Here is an 18,472-nt window from a genome sequence, read left to right as displayed (position 1 = left end):
ATGAATACGCTGATAATACTTCAAGTTCCCGTCAACTTCCCTCCCTACCCCAATATCAACCACCAAGACCACCAGACGTGTTCAGGAACAGTCTCGGAGAACATTCACACGGTATCCTCAATAATCCTTACAGCCACCAAACTAGCTTACCAGCACAGTCTACGACAACCGGCGCCCCCCCCCTGGATCCCAGTCGGCACCCCCGTTCTCCCAGACGCACCTTCCCATTCACAAAGCCCGGCCCATGGCGCACGTCGTAAGGCTGCCCGCGCGCGGCAAGCATGCGACCAGTGTCGAGCCAAGAAGATGAAGTGTGATGAAAGCCATCCAGCTTGCAGGCATTGCACCGATAATAACCTAAATTGCACGTACATGCCGCCGCGCAAAGTGGACGAGACGCCCCAGAACATTCTCGACAGGTTGGAGCAATTTGGGGGCAAGTGCATGGAACGATTTAGCCACCTTGACCGCCAATTGGCAGTCTATGAAAGAATGCTAAGCAAGGGAATACGTTCGTCGAGGCCTCCGCGTGACACACCCCTAAAGATGGAGCTAACGACTTTGCCAGAAGAGAGCCTGGATGAAAAGCCAGGCTCTTTCACGTCACAGGCTCTAGCCAAAGCTGATCCGACAGCAACAAGATTTGATGAGCAAGCAAATAGCCAGAACAACGAAGGCGAACTGTCAATCCCGGTGGAACATACAACAGCGGCTCATAAGCTTCTCATGTGGCCATCGATTAAAAGTCTCATCCGCCACCCTGGATACGACGAAGACTATGTTATGCAATTGGAGAAGGATCGGCCGATCATTAGTGCCTTTGGTGAAGGAGAAAGCAGTTTCTCATCTGGTTTCCTCTTGTGGGCGATGGCTCGAAACCGCATGGCTGAAAATAAAACGCTTGAGACCCCTGGGACAGTGCTCCCTGATGGCTTGCTCCCAGAGCCTGAGGTCGACGATGATAATTGGCCGTCGTTACCATACAACACTGCTAAGCGATATTATGACTGTTACATGAGCAAGATGCACACGCTCCATCCCTTTCTGGACCAGCCAAGTTTATGGCAGACCTTTATTGACTATACCCGGCGGCATTGCACTGGCTATCCACTGCCCCCGAATGGCTACGGGAGCCCTAAAGACGAGATGAGTATTGATAACGCAATAATTCTCTTGGTCTTTGCCTTGGGTGCCATTTGTGAAACCCCTGATCCTTTACCGGGACTGATGGGGCCACTTGATTATCGCAAACAATATATTCCTGGACCTCCTCAGCCCAGGAAGCCCGAACCGAACGGTATTCAAGCGGCGAACAGGGTTCCCTCTCCCACTAATTCCGACTCGGCTCTGCCTACTGGTACCTCATTCTATACCCGAATTCCGAGCACGAACCATTCTTTCCCCGTAAGAATCGAGCCAACACCTCCTCGAAAGTCAATGTCCAATGGTGCGGCATGCACGGAAGGATCTGGACGGCCAAAGAATTACCGCGTGATTCCAGGCTTATTCCTTTTCGGATATGCCACCATGATTCTCGGTACTCTTCAAGGCGTGGGCACGTTAAAGAGCGTGCAAGCGCGTTTGTTGGCAGGGCTATATGCCGGTCAGCTGGCTCACCCATTTCAAAGCCATGCTTGGATTTCGGATGCCTCAAGATCTTGTCAAGTTCTGATTGCACCGAAGAGTCTCGATGCCGCTTCAAAGAAAATGCAAGATCTTATCTGCTTCACTTTTTGGACCTGTCTGCAGCTAGAAAGTGACCTTCTTGCCGAGCTTGATATCCCAGCGAGTGGTATTTCTCGCTCAGAAAGTCAGATAGGCCTCCCGAGTCGACAGTACAGTCTCGGCTTCCCAGATGATACTGATATGCTGTACTACTCTGCACAAATCCACCTTCGGAAGCTCTTGAATCGTGTGCACACTGATCTATATAAAGTAGCGAGTACGAACCCTCAGCACTGTCACGGCAGTATGATTGAACATCCTACTAAACAAGGCAGCAGAAAAGGGCGCAGAGCCACGTTGGACTACCCATGTTCAGGAAGCATTGAGTATAAACCTAGACCTCTTCCATAGCAGCCTTCCAGACATCATGAAGTGGAAGGATGGGGAAGAAATTTCTGACGATATCAATGTCGCTCGCATGCGAGCAAAATACTTCGGTGCTCGGTACATTATCCATCGCCCGCTCTTGTATCACGCTCTCCACTGGAACCCCCCCCACGGTCAAACTCGCTGATCTACCATCTAAGCTTCGTCGAGGCTGTGTCATCTGTGTCGACTCTGCCATAAAGAGCACTGAGGCCTTCGACGGCATCAAGGATCGACTTGTAGTCACCAATATCTTCGGCACTGCTCATGCGTAAGTGCCACCTGATTCCCACGTCAGTACTTGTTTCATTAACCGCGTTCTTTGCAGCCAATTCGGAAACATGCTCGTCCTCGCTGCAACATACCGCTCCGGGCTCCAAGAACTCATCGAAGGCTCCAAACTCAAGTATCTCCTTCGCCGAACAATCAAATTCTTGCTCCGCAACGAAAATATTTCCCCAACCCTCCGGGCTGACGCGAAGATTCTCACCGAAATCTTCGAAGACATCTTTCCCGGCGAGCCGTGGGACCTTGTATAACAATACCACTGGCAGCGTCTGTGCCTTCAATCTACTTTCTTATCATCTTAGCGCCGTTGGCTTATATTCAACAAATAGGATATTTTATCTGAATGCTGAGTCTGATTGCTTTTTTATCTCGTGCATTCTTCTCTGTGCAGGCATACAGAGTGGTATGATATTATTTTCGGCGCAAATTCGATCGATTTGAGGTGTTAAATGGCTTCCATGACCATCAAGAATCAACAACCGATATCGACCTCGCATACGTGCATTTGTTTGTGGAATCTGGATAAGAGGATCGCTCGCCCCGGGTATAGAAAGGGGGTAGATAACGAAAACAGCTTTATGATTCCACTCATTGACATTGAGTGGTCATCCGAGGTCCCGAGATCCTCTGAAGTTCGATTACCTAAGCCGACGAAGCTAACTAAGAAAGATGGTGCCCCTCACTAACACCCCCGCGTTCAAGCAGCGACGACGCCCTATCTGAAGGTGGAATTGGATGAAAATACAGCGATGGAGAACCAAGGGTACTTCTTTGTCAACAGTAAACCAATGAAGGAAGATACCCTCCTGCGGTATTTCAGACTTGGAGAAATCGAGACAAATCATCTCTCCATCTCCGATAGAACGGGGGATCTGGCTTCTACCAATGATAAAATAGCGTGGGAGGAACTTATAGAGGCTGACCTCAATGTGAGTATAGCATGTGTAAACAGAACTGGTTCCTAATATTGCGAGATAGGTGAAACCCCTTATTTTTCTGCCCTACTTTGAACGTTCAGAAGAGGTGCTCCGGCAGGGGCCGATCATCTATAAGTTAGGTTCTAGTCCCGCTCGGTCCAAGCTTTGCAAAGCGCATCCTTGTCGTGAAGGATTCGCCATTTGGAGACCGGTCATAAGCAGCCTTGGGCCAGAGGATGGCTTATTCAAAGTCTATCCTGGATCCCACAGTATACGCACTGAAGAGGAGCTGCGTCATCGCGAAGCTACCGAGTTACGAATCCGGGCAGACCAGATACTTATCATGCGCGGTGGAAACTGGATAGAGCAGGGAGTTGGCGGGTCTGGCCTTTTGATGTGGGCGGGGGTGTCTAGAGAGATCGTCGGTCTCTACATCGACAAACACAGTCTAAAATTTGTGGCGTCGGCATTCGGGGCTGAGAGGTTCCTAGCGATGGATCATCCGTTCGGCATGACAAATTCAGAACCCGTCATTTTTGATCGAGCATTCCAAGACAGGATCGTGAGATCCAATAGCCGCTCCGTGACTGCGACAAATCTGCTTATTAATGCGTCAAATGACCTGATAGCGACTCAAAATTTCCTAGAAAAGCTATCCGATCCCAGTGGCTTGATTCTGAGGTCTGAGAATGGCAAGCCCGAGGAAGATCCCAGAATTAAATACGCCACCGTGCGCTCGTTAGACCCCAAAGGGTACTTTCTTCGCGCACTTACATTACGGTATCTTTCTAGGCGTTTACGAGAGATACCTAACGAGACAATTGCCAATTTCCTACGCAACGCAGGGCTAAAAGACCCAACCCGGTCCGTGACGCAAGCCATCCAGAATGGACTTAGAATGTCTTTTGTGGAAACCGAGACTCACGAGCCAGGTCTTTGGCTCGTTCTTATGAGCGTACTGTCAAGGTTCCATTTTATGTCGGACGCGGAGGTACAATTGGTCCCAAACCTTCTCCTGAATAGGGAACACGAAGGGCTTCTAAACGCTGGGCGAAAGTATTCTGGGTACGTCATACGTGCCAGCCGGTTACACAAGATCTGGATGGACGTATTATTACAGGGTCACAATTCCATATGATCGTGGTCACTTTGGCTCCGTTATATCAGACCCACTCTGAACTTTTCTGGGTATCTACGCGCTCAACCTTGACCCGACCAATACCCGAAACTTTCGCCAATATATGACTGGTTGCTAGAACAGCATGCACCGTTCTGTTCGCAGTAGGACGAAGTGGGGCGCAATATACCATTTTGCATGTACTTGATGTAGCACCTAAATATTACCGTCATGCCGCATAATCTAGTTCTATTACGTTCGTGCTGGGACCCATGACGACGAGAAAATGGAACAGACCGGATCATGACCAGACTTTTTCTAATAATAGGTGTCTATACAGGCTGGCTTGTCTAGCAGTATACTTGCCCTGAAAGGCCTGCCGTTCAACTCACTGGATAGATTCAAGTACGGTCTCCCTTCCAAACGAGATTGTGGTGTTCTCCCTAGAATAGGTTGTTAGACCCGTATTTAGGAGGCTGGAAGCCTTGTACTTTGCAGGGGACAGAGGAGTGGAGACGCTGATCGTACAAAAATCCCGTGAAATTACTTGTAGTACTCCTCTCGGGAAGTTTAGTCTCGAATACGTGGATTGCAGCTGTAGCTTCCTAAACGGCGTTAGACCCGAAATTGACCCCGGCCTCTGAGGACGTATCTCATGCCGATGACTAGCCACATTCAGTCAAGGTGTTTTATCCCTGTAATAAGCCATAGATTATCCAGGCTTGGAGGGCTTAAAGCGACTCTGATGCTCCAAGACATCCGTAGAGAACCAGAGCCATATAATTCTTTACCTAAGATTTTAATCTACGCTGTTTATTATGGGGGCAGTATGCGAAGCTGGAGTGCCGGATGGGCCGGAACGCCGGACGGGTCCAAGTTTCAGGAGGGGTGGCTCGATTCTAGACCAGCAATCTCTTTAACATCCGTCGTTTCAATGTGTTATGATTGGCTTTTGGGATTGGTCGGGTCAAGGTTGAGCGCGTAGAACCACACAAGTTCAGGGTGGGTCTGATCTAAGTGGAGCTTGCTCCAGTCTAGAACATCTTATGCCAATGAGTATTCGTATGAATTATTTTGCCGCTGTTCCTGTTTCTTGGAGTCCCAAAATGTGGGTCGTACTCAGCTCCCGCCCCTATTAGCTCCCACCCCTGAGAAACCCATTTCGGTATGTAAGAAAAGAGAATGGAAGATACATTACGCTAGCGTCCATAAACATACGAGGATGATTAGACTGAGCCGAAAATGGAACTTTCGGTCAGCACTAGCGTCAAAAGCAAGGTTTCTAGCTGTCTTTATTCTACCAACCAGTCGAAGTGGGATCTCAGCCTCGTTAAGAGGAACCTGGGCTTCATCTCTTCTTTTCAATAGCTGACAATATATGAAAGACCTTGTAATTGGCGGAGTATCGCGCCAGATCCTCGCTTCCCTTGGGCCGGTTTTTCGGCCACTTAGGATCTTCAAGCCCTGTGAGATGGAGAGCATAGATGGAAAGGGGGAAGATGTGTTGGTGATCATCACACCGAAAAAGCTCAAGGAGCGACCGGCGCCGGGGCCAACTCAAGCAGGGACCACCCTACATGTGCTGGTGCACCAATTTATCATCAGTTCCAAGTCCTGGAGATAGAGCGGATCTCCTATGCCCAGGTGTAGCGACGGAGAGATCATCTCTGTCAGCCCTGAGTCCGAGAGCGTACTGGAGGTCTGTACACAATCAAATAGACCGACAATCTGTAGGCGTTAGCAAATACTGCTCGAGAAGGCCTCTTCGCCCCATATTAGTCCACCGCTCCACCATATGGCGATGCTCCAATGGCCTGAATGTACGTGCGAGTCCGTCCCGCGCCACTTTTCCCATTGTGGTTACCCAGTAGCATTGTTTCTGTAAAATATATTTTTCGTATTTTTGTATCAACACCAATTCATCCACAGCAATCCCCCTTCCGGGCACATAATGCCGATCAGCCTAAAGCCAAGCCTCATCATCAGCTGCAACAAACCGGTGGGTCACCAAAAGCCAGCCCATAGGTCGATCGGTCTTACCAGCCCAGATTCCGGCCACAGTCCTGGGACCCACATTGGGGCTCCTAGGAACACCGCTCCTCCATAGCGTGCCAACGGGATCCTAGCCTTTGTCTCCCGTCAATTCCTGGTGGATGCCACCTCATGAACCCAAAGCCCATAGCAGGAGCTAAGATGACGAAGCTAATACCGGCTTATCGTGACGAGATGGCTAATCGGCCACTGTGTCATCAGCCCTCAAGGCCAAGTCTTTTCCTACTTACAAGGCTTCCACAGCGCTGACTCTGTAGCAGAATCTCAAAATTACTCACCAAGGCACAACCACGGACTAGGAACAGTACAAGGCATTTTGAGATCGGCGTAGAGGTTGCCGAAGCTCGGTCCCCCAAGTCAGGAGACTAATCCGCTTTCTTTCCGACCACCCGACCACTGTGAGCGATGAGGCTCTTACTGGATCGTGCCCATATATTGAAACCTAACGTCTCTCGTTCCCCCCACCCCCCTCCTCCTCCCTCGACCCCATACCCGCTCACTCTCTTCGCAGTTACCCCGTACCTTTTCCTCTTAACCCCGCCTTCTACGGAACGTAATTGAGTCGCGTTAGACTTCCTCCAGCCATGCCAGCGGCCCCGGGGCTGGCCTCCCTCCCCTTTGATATCTTCTATGAAATTGCAACCTTGCTGGATGACCGCGACTATGTCAATCTCAGCAGAACTAGCCGACACATTCATGAAACCATGAAGAGTGACCTGCTGGCAAAAAAACCACTGGAGGTAGGCGTGACAAGTTCCTCCGGTAGCTTTACACCGTTTGGGGTTTAGGCCAAGGCTAACTCGAAGCTTCCCAGAGCGCCTTATTGTTCACCCGAGAGGGGCAGTCTGCCTTGACCGCTCAGACCGGCTATCGCAGTGCGGTTGGGCATCGCTTCGATATCCACGAGGCAGTCGCCACTGCGGCTCCTTATTCGGCCTGTGCTCTAGCCTACGGTACAGATTTTCTCTATAACCAGGGATTCCTTTGCTACCACGTCGGCCACGAGATCCGTTTGCTCGACGTGCATTCAGCAGGCCACCAAGAACGTGTCCTTGATCTAAACAACATTCTCCCCGGTTTACACGCAGGCTCTGCAGATGGCGATGCATCCGGTCGGGTTGAGCTGCTGCGCTTTGCAGATGGAATTGTCGTATTTCGTGTCATGGGTCTCGGATCCCAGGACGACACTCTACTCGCGATCGATATGACACAGCGTGCGCAGATAAAGCTGCTACTCCAGAGAGCTGTGCCGGCATCGGCATCTATGTTCGTACGACATAGCCGGTCCTATCTTTGGTATGGCGTCTGTAATGGGACCTGGTCTATTTTCGGTGTCGATATCGCCTCACCATCCGAGCCAATCCATTGCTCTTTGGATTGGCCTGCTGATGGAGACCTCGGCCAGTCCTTGTGCTTTGAGATTTATAGGGATCACCTTTATGCCGTCTCAACTCTGTCTACTTCGGACAGTAATGAGAGACTTTCCTCCTCCTATCGTGACGAAGCGGAGAGATGCTCCTCCTTCTACTATTGGTCATGCCATGCACCTCGCAACAGCCGCCGCAAATGGAGTGGACGCCTGTGGCGTCGTGAGCACTGCGAGGGTCCTATCAATGAAATGTGGACGGATCTTTCTATCCGCACGGACGAGAGAACTGGTCAACCGGTCATCCTCGAATGCCGCCGGGAATGGCCGGGTGGGAAAAGTGAGAACCACCGCACCTACTATACTCAGCAACTTCCTTGTCCAAGTACCGCTGATGAACATGATGGCGAGGATATCACTCCGGCGACCCTGGACCTAGACGACTCTACAGCAAGCCATGGCCCATACAATGAACGACCCTCAAAGCGGCTTCGCCGTCACTACCACCCCGAACATGAACCAAGTCATGGCCCGGGAGGCGCAAAGAATTCATCCCTGCACGCACAAAATACCGCACGTATCATCTCTCAGCATCGACCTTCGTCGATCTGGTAAACGACCCAGTTCCCCCTACCGCGGGCGTACGGACCCAAGATCGCCTGCGACTTCGAGCCGTCTCACGGAAGCGGAAATGCCCGATCGACGAAGAAGGTATTGATGGGCCAGCTGGCCTCCTCTTCAAACCTACACAGCAGAATCTTGACGGGACTCCAGTCGAGCACTCCGAAGAGCGTTTCATATCTGGCGGCGCGCATATGTGGCCAGCCGAAGATGCGCCCTCAGAATTGACCCGGCTCTTGTGCCCCGGCATGCGCATTACCGGAGTCAATGCTATTGCAGACGAGCGGTCTCTCATCTATTCGATACAATGTCCTGGACTTCCCGAAGGCCATAAGGTTCTGATCTTGATCAGTTTTGATCCAAAAATCCATTTCTCAACGATGACCCCCTTGGGCGCCTCTAAGTCCCCTCTTCTGCCCAACCAGGTCTTCCCTGTCCAGGTGCCCCGGCCAACTTCGACAGATGGCTCGATGATACGAGAATCTCAACCACTTTATGAGATTATTCGCTGGGGTTATAGGCAGTGATGAGTTGGCGTCAGTCAGTGTTATGCATACATGATAGATAGTGGTGTATAGTTCTCCGGAAACCCACGGGTCTAACACCTTAAATGTTATGTCCTCATCTAGAACGGTCTGCTGTGCCTTTATAATTGTCCTGAGCTTTTCTTAACTAAGACAGCCTAGTGCATACATCGGTCCGCTGGTATTAAAATACTGGGTACATCCGACCAATTGATAAGGCTGCCTGGGATATGATACATACCCAACATTGCGCCCCGCAGTCCTTCGCGTTCCCGTATTGAGATAGCCAGCCTCTCTCTGGGTTGGTAGCTGTAAACGAGGCTACGTTAAGTGGGGCGTCAAAGAACCCTTTAGGGATCACGTACCCCGCGCTGATGCAGACGCTATTTGCTGGAGTCCTCCTGCAGGTTCTTATTGGCCTCCAGATTGTACGGATTAGCCTGTGTATGAATCGGTTATATTACAGTTAGCAGCCATACAAGCTACTTTTACTGTATCCTCGTATCGAAAGGACAGTCCATCGATGTAGCCTGGCGAATGGGTCATGTGGGTCAAACAACGCGCCGAGGAAACCCTGCAGTGCCCACCTGGGCAGGCACAGCACTTGTACTGACTTTGCTTCTCCAATCGGTGGCAAAATGCGAACCATACCTTCAGCAGGCAACCTTCGGTATTGACGTTATAGGTACTTAATAGTGAGATTTCCCTTGGCCCCGAAATCGACTTCCGCCGTGGATACCTCTACAACTGACAAAATCGTTGAGCCAATTGTCACCATAAATTGGAACAAGGGAAGGACAAGATCTACCGGGCAACTATATGTTCTTATAACCCGCAAGTTAAATAACCGAGTAAGTCTTGAACCGTTTTGTGGAGGAGGGATCCTATTGTTAACCCGGCATTTCCTCAGAAAACAAGTTGGAGGCCTCAAGTGGGGTTACACCTCATCTTCAATGACTTACCGGGTTCTGTCACCGAAACTCGCACCCACCCCAAGCGGCCCTTTGGATTCTAGCAATCTCACGGGTGATTCGTCGCATGAGGCGTACGGGGACCAGGGCGTGCGGCGGTCAAGGGCCGTTCATACTCATCTTGAACCCGGCGAATGTGTGCAACAGGGGTCTAGCCCCGGGATGAACAGTCGGGCTTGGCAATCCACTGGGGGCTCCTTTCATACGTCAGAGCCTCAACATGGGGCCGGGTCTCGAATGAACGAAAGTTCTTCGAAAGCCCCGTTCCGCCATCAAAGATCGGACGAGGCTTCGACAGCAACGACTCTGGTTGATAGGGATGCAATACAAATGACCATGCTGATGGAGGTTTCGACTTCTGCCCAAATCTTGACATATCCTCAGGCATCAGACACCTATTCAGGCCATGAACGTACAACTCTCGCATCAGACCAAGCTATCCATGAGCTTCCCGAGGCCTCGGAGCCTCCGCCTACCCTGTTTAAGCAGCCGGTGACCAGCCCTATTAGCGAGGAGCAGTTGATCAATGAAGTTCGCGGCATCTATGCAGGATTGGTGATGGTCGAAAAAAAATGCATTGAGCTGGATAAACAGCAGATTGAGTCTAGGGCTGAGCTATCAGAGTCTCAGTGGCAGGACTTGATCTCTCTCCACCGAAAGTTGCTCTATGAGCACCACGATTTCTTTCTGGCGTCGCAGCATCCTTCCGCAAGCCCCGTCCTCAAAAGGCTTGCTGAGAAATACGCAATGCCTGCACGCATGTGGAGATACGGGATTCACTCTTTCCTTGAGTTACTCCGACAAAATCTACCCGCGTCCCTGGAATATATGCTCAACTTTATCCATGTGGCTTACTCTATGATGACACTGCTGTATGAAAGTGCTCGTGCACTCCAAGAGGCATGGATCGAATGTCTCGGTGATCTGGCCCGATATAGGATGGCGGTTGAGGAATCTGATATGAGAGATAGGGAGATATGGGCAGGTGTTTCCCGATATTGGTATAAGCAAGGTGCTGATCGAAGCCCGGATATCGGCAGAATTCAACACCATCTAGCAGTTTTGGCTCGTCCAGACGGTTTACTACAGCTGTTCTACTATACAAAATCTCTGATTTGTGTACGGCCTTTCCAGAATGCTCGAGAGAGTATCGTTCTGCTCTTCAATCCATATAAAGAACAACCATTGGGCCAGAAGACCATTACCACATCTTTTATTACGACACACGGTATACTGTTCACACAAGATCCGGACAAAAAGTTTGTGGACTCAGCGAATAATTTTCTCGCGTTGCTACGGAAAAATTATCATGGGCTTGGTAGGCAAGGCCAGCAAGGAGTCTATATAACGTGTTGTAACATCGCTTCGATTCTGCAGTACGGGAAGCCAGACGCAATCATGGAGGTGGAATTTTCGCAAAAGCCGGGTGACACTGCTGAAGCTGCGCACAAATTTGCAAAGGAGTGGATGTCAACTTCAAAATCCGGGATGATGGATCTAGATGCGGGCGCGATGGAGGTGATGCCGCCACATATCCCTTCACAGATAGCAGCACAAGGGAGCGCTCTTACATTCCAGACCCTTTCGATCTTTCTCGATCAGGTCCAAGACCCTAACAGTTACCCGGGTATTCATGTTGGCCTCGCCTTTATTTGGTGTTTAGCGCTCCATCCGACCGCGATGCAACAGCTTGAAAAGATGATACCATGGGCAAAGATAGCGCACTTTCTCAATATACTTCTAATAAAGGAGGAGGGAGGTATCAATTACTCTATCATTGAGTGCCAATCTTTCCCTTCAATGGAGGAAGAAGAAGAAGAGATGGTCAAATACTTGGCTGAAGATTTCTCGATTCGGGGTAATGTTTGGAGCCAACTGTATTATGAGCCAGATTTCTTTCAGGACGCACCCCAAGAAGACGAAAGACCGGCGATCGAGACTGAAAAAGCGACATTCACCCGGATACACAGGTGCCTATGGCTTGGTAATCGGATAGCAACGGTTTGGACCCTTCCCTAACTTGAGAGCCAGCGAAGCGCTGATTATTCTTTAGTTTGATCGATGGATATCTTTTCCGTGCATTCCAAAGCCTAAGTTCGATGTCACCCCTTTCGCAAACACGTTCGGCAATTCGATAGACACGTGTGAGGGGTTGAACATCGAATAACCCACCGTAGCTCGGCGACATTACATTTGAGGGGACAGAGACCTTTTCTTTTTTTTATTCAAGTTTCGTTTTTCGTCGTTGCATCTGCACCCAAGATCCAGGACTTTCTCTTCCATGGCCTTTCTTTTATGTCAGCAACCATTTGATAGTCAACTCAAAGATCCACAGCACCAAACTCTAGCATATGAGGCTAGAATTCATGGTCCAAAGTCTTTTCAGCCATTTTAGACGTTTAATTGTATATAATTATCGATATGCGAGGAATTAGCCAGCTTCAAAGGCAAGAATAGGTCTTGAATTTTTTTAGTTGCAACCAGTTTCCGACCTATCCTATGAAAGTAACTCACCACAGCCGATAACCTCAGCAACTAAACTTGTCAAGTGGCTGAGCATGTCGTATCGTCGAGCCATCCGGTGAATTTGAGCGGAGTATTTATACAGGGAAGACTTGGTCTAACAGAACAGAAAACTTGGAGGCGCCCAGGGGGTTCATAGTTGAGAAATGAATCGACAGGATGGAACAAAAAGGAGGTTTGAGGGAGTTTTAGAAGCTTTGAGGTAGCAGATCACTCTTCATGCAAGCATGAAGTTTTCGGCTAGTCCGGCTGAGATTCACATAGTTGGGGTCGTTCAGGAAAGCCGGAATAATTGCCCACTTTATCCTTGCAGGCCACATGACGCGGCTCTAGCAGCATGCAGCATAGCCTTAGTAGACAGCTTTGCCATTGCCTCTTTTTTTTGAATATCCAGAATTCGACCATGTGCCGAGTATGAATAAAGGTAAATATGTAAGTCCCTTCTAGATGAATATACACATCGTCTTAATGCATTAGGGTCTTCTATATAGTATCAGGGCGGCTATCTCTAGAACCGATGGCCTTTTGTGAAGCGTGAGAGCGTTCTCATTAAGATCCAGAAGATACTCTTAATCTAGCTTTTGATTTTAGCTAATGACTAAGGGCCATATTCTGCCACTATATGCTATATCATAGGAAAGCATAGGGAAGGTCATTCTCAAGATAAACATTGGAATAAAATGATCTCTCAAACTTCAAAGGCTTAGAATCTATCAGGGATCCAAGCTCTTTGACTATGCCGCAACAGGTGTGCAAGTGCACGTGCAGGCTGGGATCGACAGGCAAGTTTGGGAGGGGACCAGGCTAGTAAACTTGCTGGCTGAACTCGAAGCTGAGGATTGGTAGCTAACATCTGTCTGTGTACTGACAAAGCTCGAAAGGTGATCTTCCGTGAGAGTACTAGAAAGAGGTTTGCTGCTAGTTGTCGATGATGTGGGATTGCTATTTGGAGATGACGTGGGATTGCTATTTGTAGGCAACGAAGCTGGCGGCTGGGAGGGTGCTGCATTTTTAACTTCACATTTGCTGCCGATTTCGAGTCCATGATCTAATGAGCAGCTGGCCGATTCTTTCTCACGATTGATGAAAGATACAGTTCCATTTTTGTTTACTGTCACCCAAGCGACGTGCTCTCCATCCTCGGTTCCACATATATCGACTGTTATCGATTTGTTACCAGAATCACTGGATGCAAAGTCTGGAAATATTAGCATACATCCATATATCCATAGCAAGACACTAACTGGTGCAGGAGCCCCCCTCAAGTGCCGCAAAAACCGCTGAATAGCCTGAACAACCATGGTTATTCTCGGAAACCACTCGGCAGCTCTTCCCTTCCCTGTCACGTATGACAGACAAAGAGCTTCCCAAAGCCAGGTGTGCAATTAATATGAAGCAGTAAAAGTAATGCATAATGGAGACCGGGAGAGGAAGTGGACATCAATCCCGTGCACGCCAGACGCATCGACTATTTAAGCTTTCGGCTTGATAATCGAGACGTAACATCAATAGTCATGGATGAATAAGACCTTGATACTCCGTGATAATGAACTCCAATATGCCTGCCGATTAGTGCGGCCAAATCGCTCAAATTTGGAGTCTATCATAAGCTCTAGAGATGTACTTTTGAGTACTGTTAGCAACAGTTATTGAGGCTGCATAAGATAGACTCTGTTTATTCTTTGTATATTTCCAATTCTGAGACCATCGAGATTTAGAAGAATTTATAATGAGGATTGACAAAGAAGATATGTTCTTCTGTACATATTAATTGAGTGTCACCGCCCGCTCGATTCCGCCGCCACTCACCGTCTCGAGATAGAAGGGGATCCGAACTACTATAGCGGCGGAGTCGGAGAGACCGGTTTATGCCGGCAGAAAAGTCTTACGGCACAGGCCTGCTCGGAGGGGGCTAAGGACACGTGATTATTCTTGCATTCTAACCTCAGAACTATCGAGGAGTTAGCTTTAGGATTCAACACACTTTTCTTGCTTTCGAGCCTTCGTACGGTTTCCCTTAGCACGGCCCCTGTCTATACAGCTTGGGCGTATATATGCTACACTACCAGACTGGTGAAGATGGCACAGAGGTTCGTGAAGGAGTAGATAGATCGTCGGCGTAGCTCCTCCCTTAGATAACAAGTGCTAAGAGGCTGACCGGAAATTCTCGGATATATCTAGTAGTGGCTCAGCTGAGGTTTCCATCTCCTGATTTCAGGCTATGCTATTTGCTTGTAGTATAGTACAGTACTATAACCAACAGCTATCCATGAGGTTAGGGTAAAGTTTATATATAATAAGACCTCATATCAGTATAGTTACGATAGACGTGTTAAACAGGATTACTGACTGATCTTCTATGTCCATTTTCGACACTACTATCATACATTTTTATCATGATCGCTTTGTGCCAGTGCAGTAATCGCCTCTAGAACAGCAAGGGACAAATACTCGGCTATAGCATCCGAACCGCTTCTAATACAAGAAATATACTTTCTTATGGATTTTGGCTGCAATGTTATTGTGTCAAACGAATCCTAGTTTGCAACCACTGGAATTTGATTGAGGAGTTAAGTTATAAAATTCGATAGAATTGGCCTTTTATGTTTCACTTTGTGCTGTTTCTTGGTGTTATATCTGAGCCCTACTCTTCATGAGCCTCATATCGAAATCGGAAACACAGACATCCTTTCCCTCCCAGATGTTTTTTCCTTCTATATTTTGGCCTCAGGCCTTGGTTTGACAAATAAAGCCTCTGCTATAATGGCATCAATCCATTCGCCGTTTTCTCCAGGAACTTGGATAGTTCCTTTAAGATAAAGCTTACGGCCATCCAACTTTTCTGGCCACGCCCGCAGAAGCATTGGGACCGCAGGTGAAACAGGCCTCTTAAATGATGTATGCAGACTTGCAGTGAACGCTGGCTCCTCGCAACAATCTGCAAGAATGCGATCCATAAGGAAAGTGAGGTACCCCCCCGAAAACCTTCCCACTGTAATAGCACATTTGTTGCTGTGGCTTAAGCGTCAAGAGGGATTCTACCTCTCTCCCAAGATGATGTTGCTTGAACTTCGGGTGGTAGCCTTGAAAGAGCATGGTCATGGTTGGCTCGGAGCATTCTCTGCGCGTCGTGGCTATCTCATTCTCTTCATTGTTAGTTACATATTTCGATTACAGCTTATAGATTCAAGACTTACTGTGATTCTTTTTTTGAGGCAAAAAGCAGCGTATACTCGTGATCCTTTGGAAAGCCAGGAATGGAAAGACTGGCAGCTTCATTGTGTGCTAATTATCAAGTCTCCAAAAAAGGGGTATTCCCTTCAAAATGAGGATCTGACTGACGCTTTATAATAGGGCCTAAACAGAGCCTTTTCATCGTCTCCACATCTTACTGCGCTTATGAAATATTCTGAAAAATGAATCAAGTTGAATAATCAAAGTAATCGTGCTTGTCTGATTAGTTCTGTTTGAGCCATTTCAAAGCGAGTTAATTCGAAAATTTATTTGAGCACTCTTGTTCGGGCACTTGTTTGAGCATTCTTATTTCTGCTTGAAAAAGGGCTATAGCAAATTATCAATTTCTAAAAAGATAAAGAATATCAGAAGATTAGAGAAGACCGCGCACTGGAACAGCTTCTGCCTATCTTGAACCCCTCTACAGAGGCCCGAATACCAAAGCTCCGGCAGCCAGATGACTCCGTATTTTATATCGATACAAGGGCCAGTATTTCTCGAGGCCCCTATCCTACTAGAAATGTAGTTTGCTGATGCTGGTGCTTTTGAGTAGCCTAGCAAGCCTAAGCACCATGTTCATCTACTAGCATCTCTGCGGGATCACAGGACTGCACAAGATCAGTACAGATAATGATGCCTTGGGTTTGAACCACTATCAGCAGGCACGTTCCGCTATAACAAACGATGGTATAGACTGAATAACTACTATCTGAGTAAAGCGCGGTAAATCACTTACAAATCTCCATCGATCTAGGAGCATATCCTTGAACAAGTGCGATAGGCTAGTAACACAGAATGCGGGATAAACGTCTTCGGGCAATCCGGGAAAGGATAGCTCCGCGAGAACACGGCATGACGGAAGAGCAAGAAAAAGAAACATAAATCATAAACGACAGAGTTGGAGAAGAAATCGACGTATTCGAAGATGCTGTTTAAAGCAGATTGATCGGTTTAACAGACGTTATTCTGCTATAGGTACGCTGGAACCTGTATCAAATCGGTGCCGCCTCTTAGAAGATCCTTGATATATATAGCCACGATAGTCTTCTTCAGGGAGCATGAGCTACTTAGCCCCAAGAACAAATGAATGTTTTCCTGTCTGCTCTATCGAACTTATTGATGTATCCTGGGATACTGGAATAGCATCCGGAAAGGAGGCAATTGCGTTTCCCTTTCAGCTCCAGCCGTTCTGATCATAGGAAGCCGGTTATCTTCGTGTGTATAATATTCCGTAAACGGCGGGTATAGGCTCTGGCCTGGATGGACACGAATGGGCTGACGAGGTTGCTCATGGTCCCTCAATTGCCAATGCATGGCCTCCACTGCTCTCCATGGCATTTTCATTTCGTTCGCAATACAACACCACATCTCGTGCTTCTTCCTGCCGCCCGCTGTTAATTAGTGCGACATTGTGAGCATGAAACAGGTAGGTACAAACCGATGATAGAGGTGCGAGAGTTCACTTTTGGCCTCCTCATTCCATTTCGCTTGTGGCAGGTCTTGTAGTAATGCTTCCTCACAGACAGTCCACGGTGGACGATCTGCAGCACGATGCTTTATCTTGAAAACACCACTAGCTCTATTCAGTCCACTCTGCTGCTGGTTGGTTCTGGGTCGTGTCACGGGGTCACGGTTGGACGCTGGCTGTTGGCGTTGCAACCCGTGCCCGCGTTGGTTACTGTGAGGCAGTAAACCCATTCTGCAATGCTAGGCTAGGAAGCAATTCCAGATGTCGTACAATATCCTCTCTCGAATCGAGACGAGGAAAGCCTTCGGATGGCCGACTTGGTGGCTAGCATAAATACAATAAATAATACCCAGGTGGGGCACTGACTCAAATCACCCAATCTTCCTCTGTTGTAGCTGAATCAAAGAACCAAATATCACCGGACCATGGACCCGAACGAATGACTGCCGGCGCTGCGGATTGGTGCTCAGCTGTCCTAGAGCACTTGGCCGCCAGCTGCCTGTTCAATGCCCTGCGCACTGCAAAAATCTGGCCACAGGCTAACTCCATGAAGGTTGTATAGGACTGGGTCACTGGCGACTAGTAACTCGGATCCGAAGTTGGGCAGGAGAGGTAGGATATGTGGCGGGATAATCTTGCCCATTCGGGAATGAGGATATACGACCAGTGTAGACAAATATATATTAGATTAGAAATAAAATTAAATAAAAAATAAAAATAAAAATAAAAATAAAAAATAAGAATAGAAAATAAAAAAAATAAAAAATAAAAAATAAAAAATAAAAAATCCAAGGCTGAGCCCAACCCACAACCGGTCACTTTTATTGAGGCTCGGGCCCCTACCACCGTTTTCCGGAACTTGGAGGCGGTCCAATGAGCCTGACTATGCTACAGACCAGACATCCACACGGACGATTCGAATAGGTTGTCCTTTTTCCACCTTCGTCCGAATAGCTCAAGGCGGGGATGACGGGTCATGCCGTGGATGAGAGCCGACCACACCGGTGATGAACCACACTCTCTAACCCAATACCATACTAATCCTAAACTGGTTAAAAATCAGGAAAACAAAACTGGGTCGCCACACCGGATACACTGGTCAAATGGAACCTTCCATAGAAAGGTGGGTCCTGGGCCTGGGAATACGCGGAAAGACTTCCGTGCCTCGCGGACAACCAAGCGCGAGAGTCCCGGCAAATTTATACGTGATCGCTGAACGTCAGCTCTCTAGTCCCCGGTAGTGGGTCACCTTGGAAGGATTGGATCGGAGCCTTCTTGACTTGCATGGCTTGGCGTGATC

General features: G+C 48.4%; 4 protein-coding genes across 4 annotated transcripts; all 4 read left to right on the top strand.

Annotated features, from left to right (window-relative positions):
* N7468_009858 (uncharacterized protein) lies at positions 1-2,630 on the top strand (the record flags this gene model as incomplete). The annotated part of the gene is made up of 4 exons (XM_058479153.1): positions 1-1,942; positions 2,001-2,169; positions 2,297-2,362; positions 2,420-2,630. 4 exons carry the CDS (start codon positions 1-3, stop codon positions 2,628-2,630), a joined length of 2,388 nt encoding a protein of 795 aa, XP_058325721.1.
* Positions 2,631-3,167: 537 nt separating this feature from the next.
* On the top strand, positions 3,168-4,474 carry N7468_009857 (uncharacterized protein; the record flags this gene model as incomplete). The annotated part of the gene is made up of 3 exons (XM_058479152.1): positions 3,168-3,308; positions 3,358-4,361; positions 4,417-4,474. The coding sequence occupies 3 exons, from the start codon at positions 3,168-3,170 to the stop codon at positions 4,472-4,474; spliced, it is 1,203 nt and encodes a 400-aa protein (XP_058325720.1).
* Positions 4,475-7,049: 2,575 nt separating this feature from the next.
* Positions 7,050-8,979, top strand: N7468_009856 (uncharacterized protein; the record flags this gene model as incomplete). Its single annotated transcript, XM_058479151.1, is given in 3 exon segments — positions 7,050-7,227; positions 7,302-8,408; positions 8,423-8,979. The coding sequence occupies 3 exon segments, from the start codon at positions 7,050-7,052 to the stop codon at positions 8,977-8,979; spliced, it is 1,842 nt and encodes a 613-aa protein (XP_058325719.1).
* Positions 8,980-9,929: 950 nt separating this feature from the next.
* Positions 9,930-11,966, top strand: N7468_009855 (DNA/RNA-binding domain E.t1.c1-type; the record flags this gene model as incomplete). The annotated part of the gene is made up of 1 exon (XM_058479150.1): positions 9,930-11,966. The coding sequence occupies one exon, from the start codon at positions 9,930-9,932 to the stop codon at positions 11,964-11,966; it is 2,037 nt and encodes a 678-aa protein (XP_058325718.1).
* Between the last annotated feature and the right edge of the window lie 6,506 nt (positions 11,967-18,472).

Source organism: Penicillium chermesinum (assembly GCF_028974085.1).
Source record: "Penicillium chermesinum strain IBT 19713 chromosome Unknown utg000008l:1.0-1752722.0:1.0-1753981.0, whole genome shotgun sequence".
In the NCBI taxonomy this organism is placed as follows: domain Eukaryota; kingdom Fungi; phylum Ascomycota; class Eurotiomycetes; order Eurotiales; family Aspergillaceae; genus Penicillium; species Penicillium chermesinum.
This window is presented reverse-complemented; position numbering and strand designations above follow the sequence as displayed.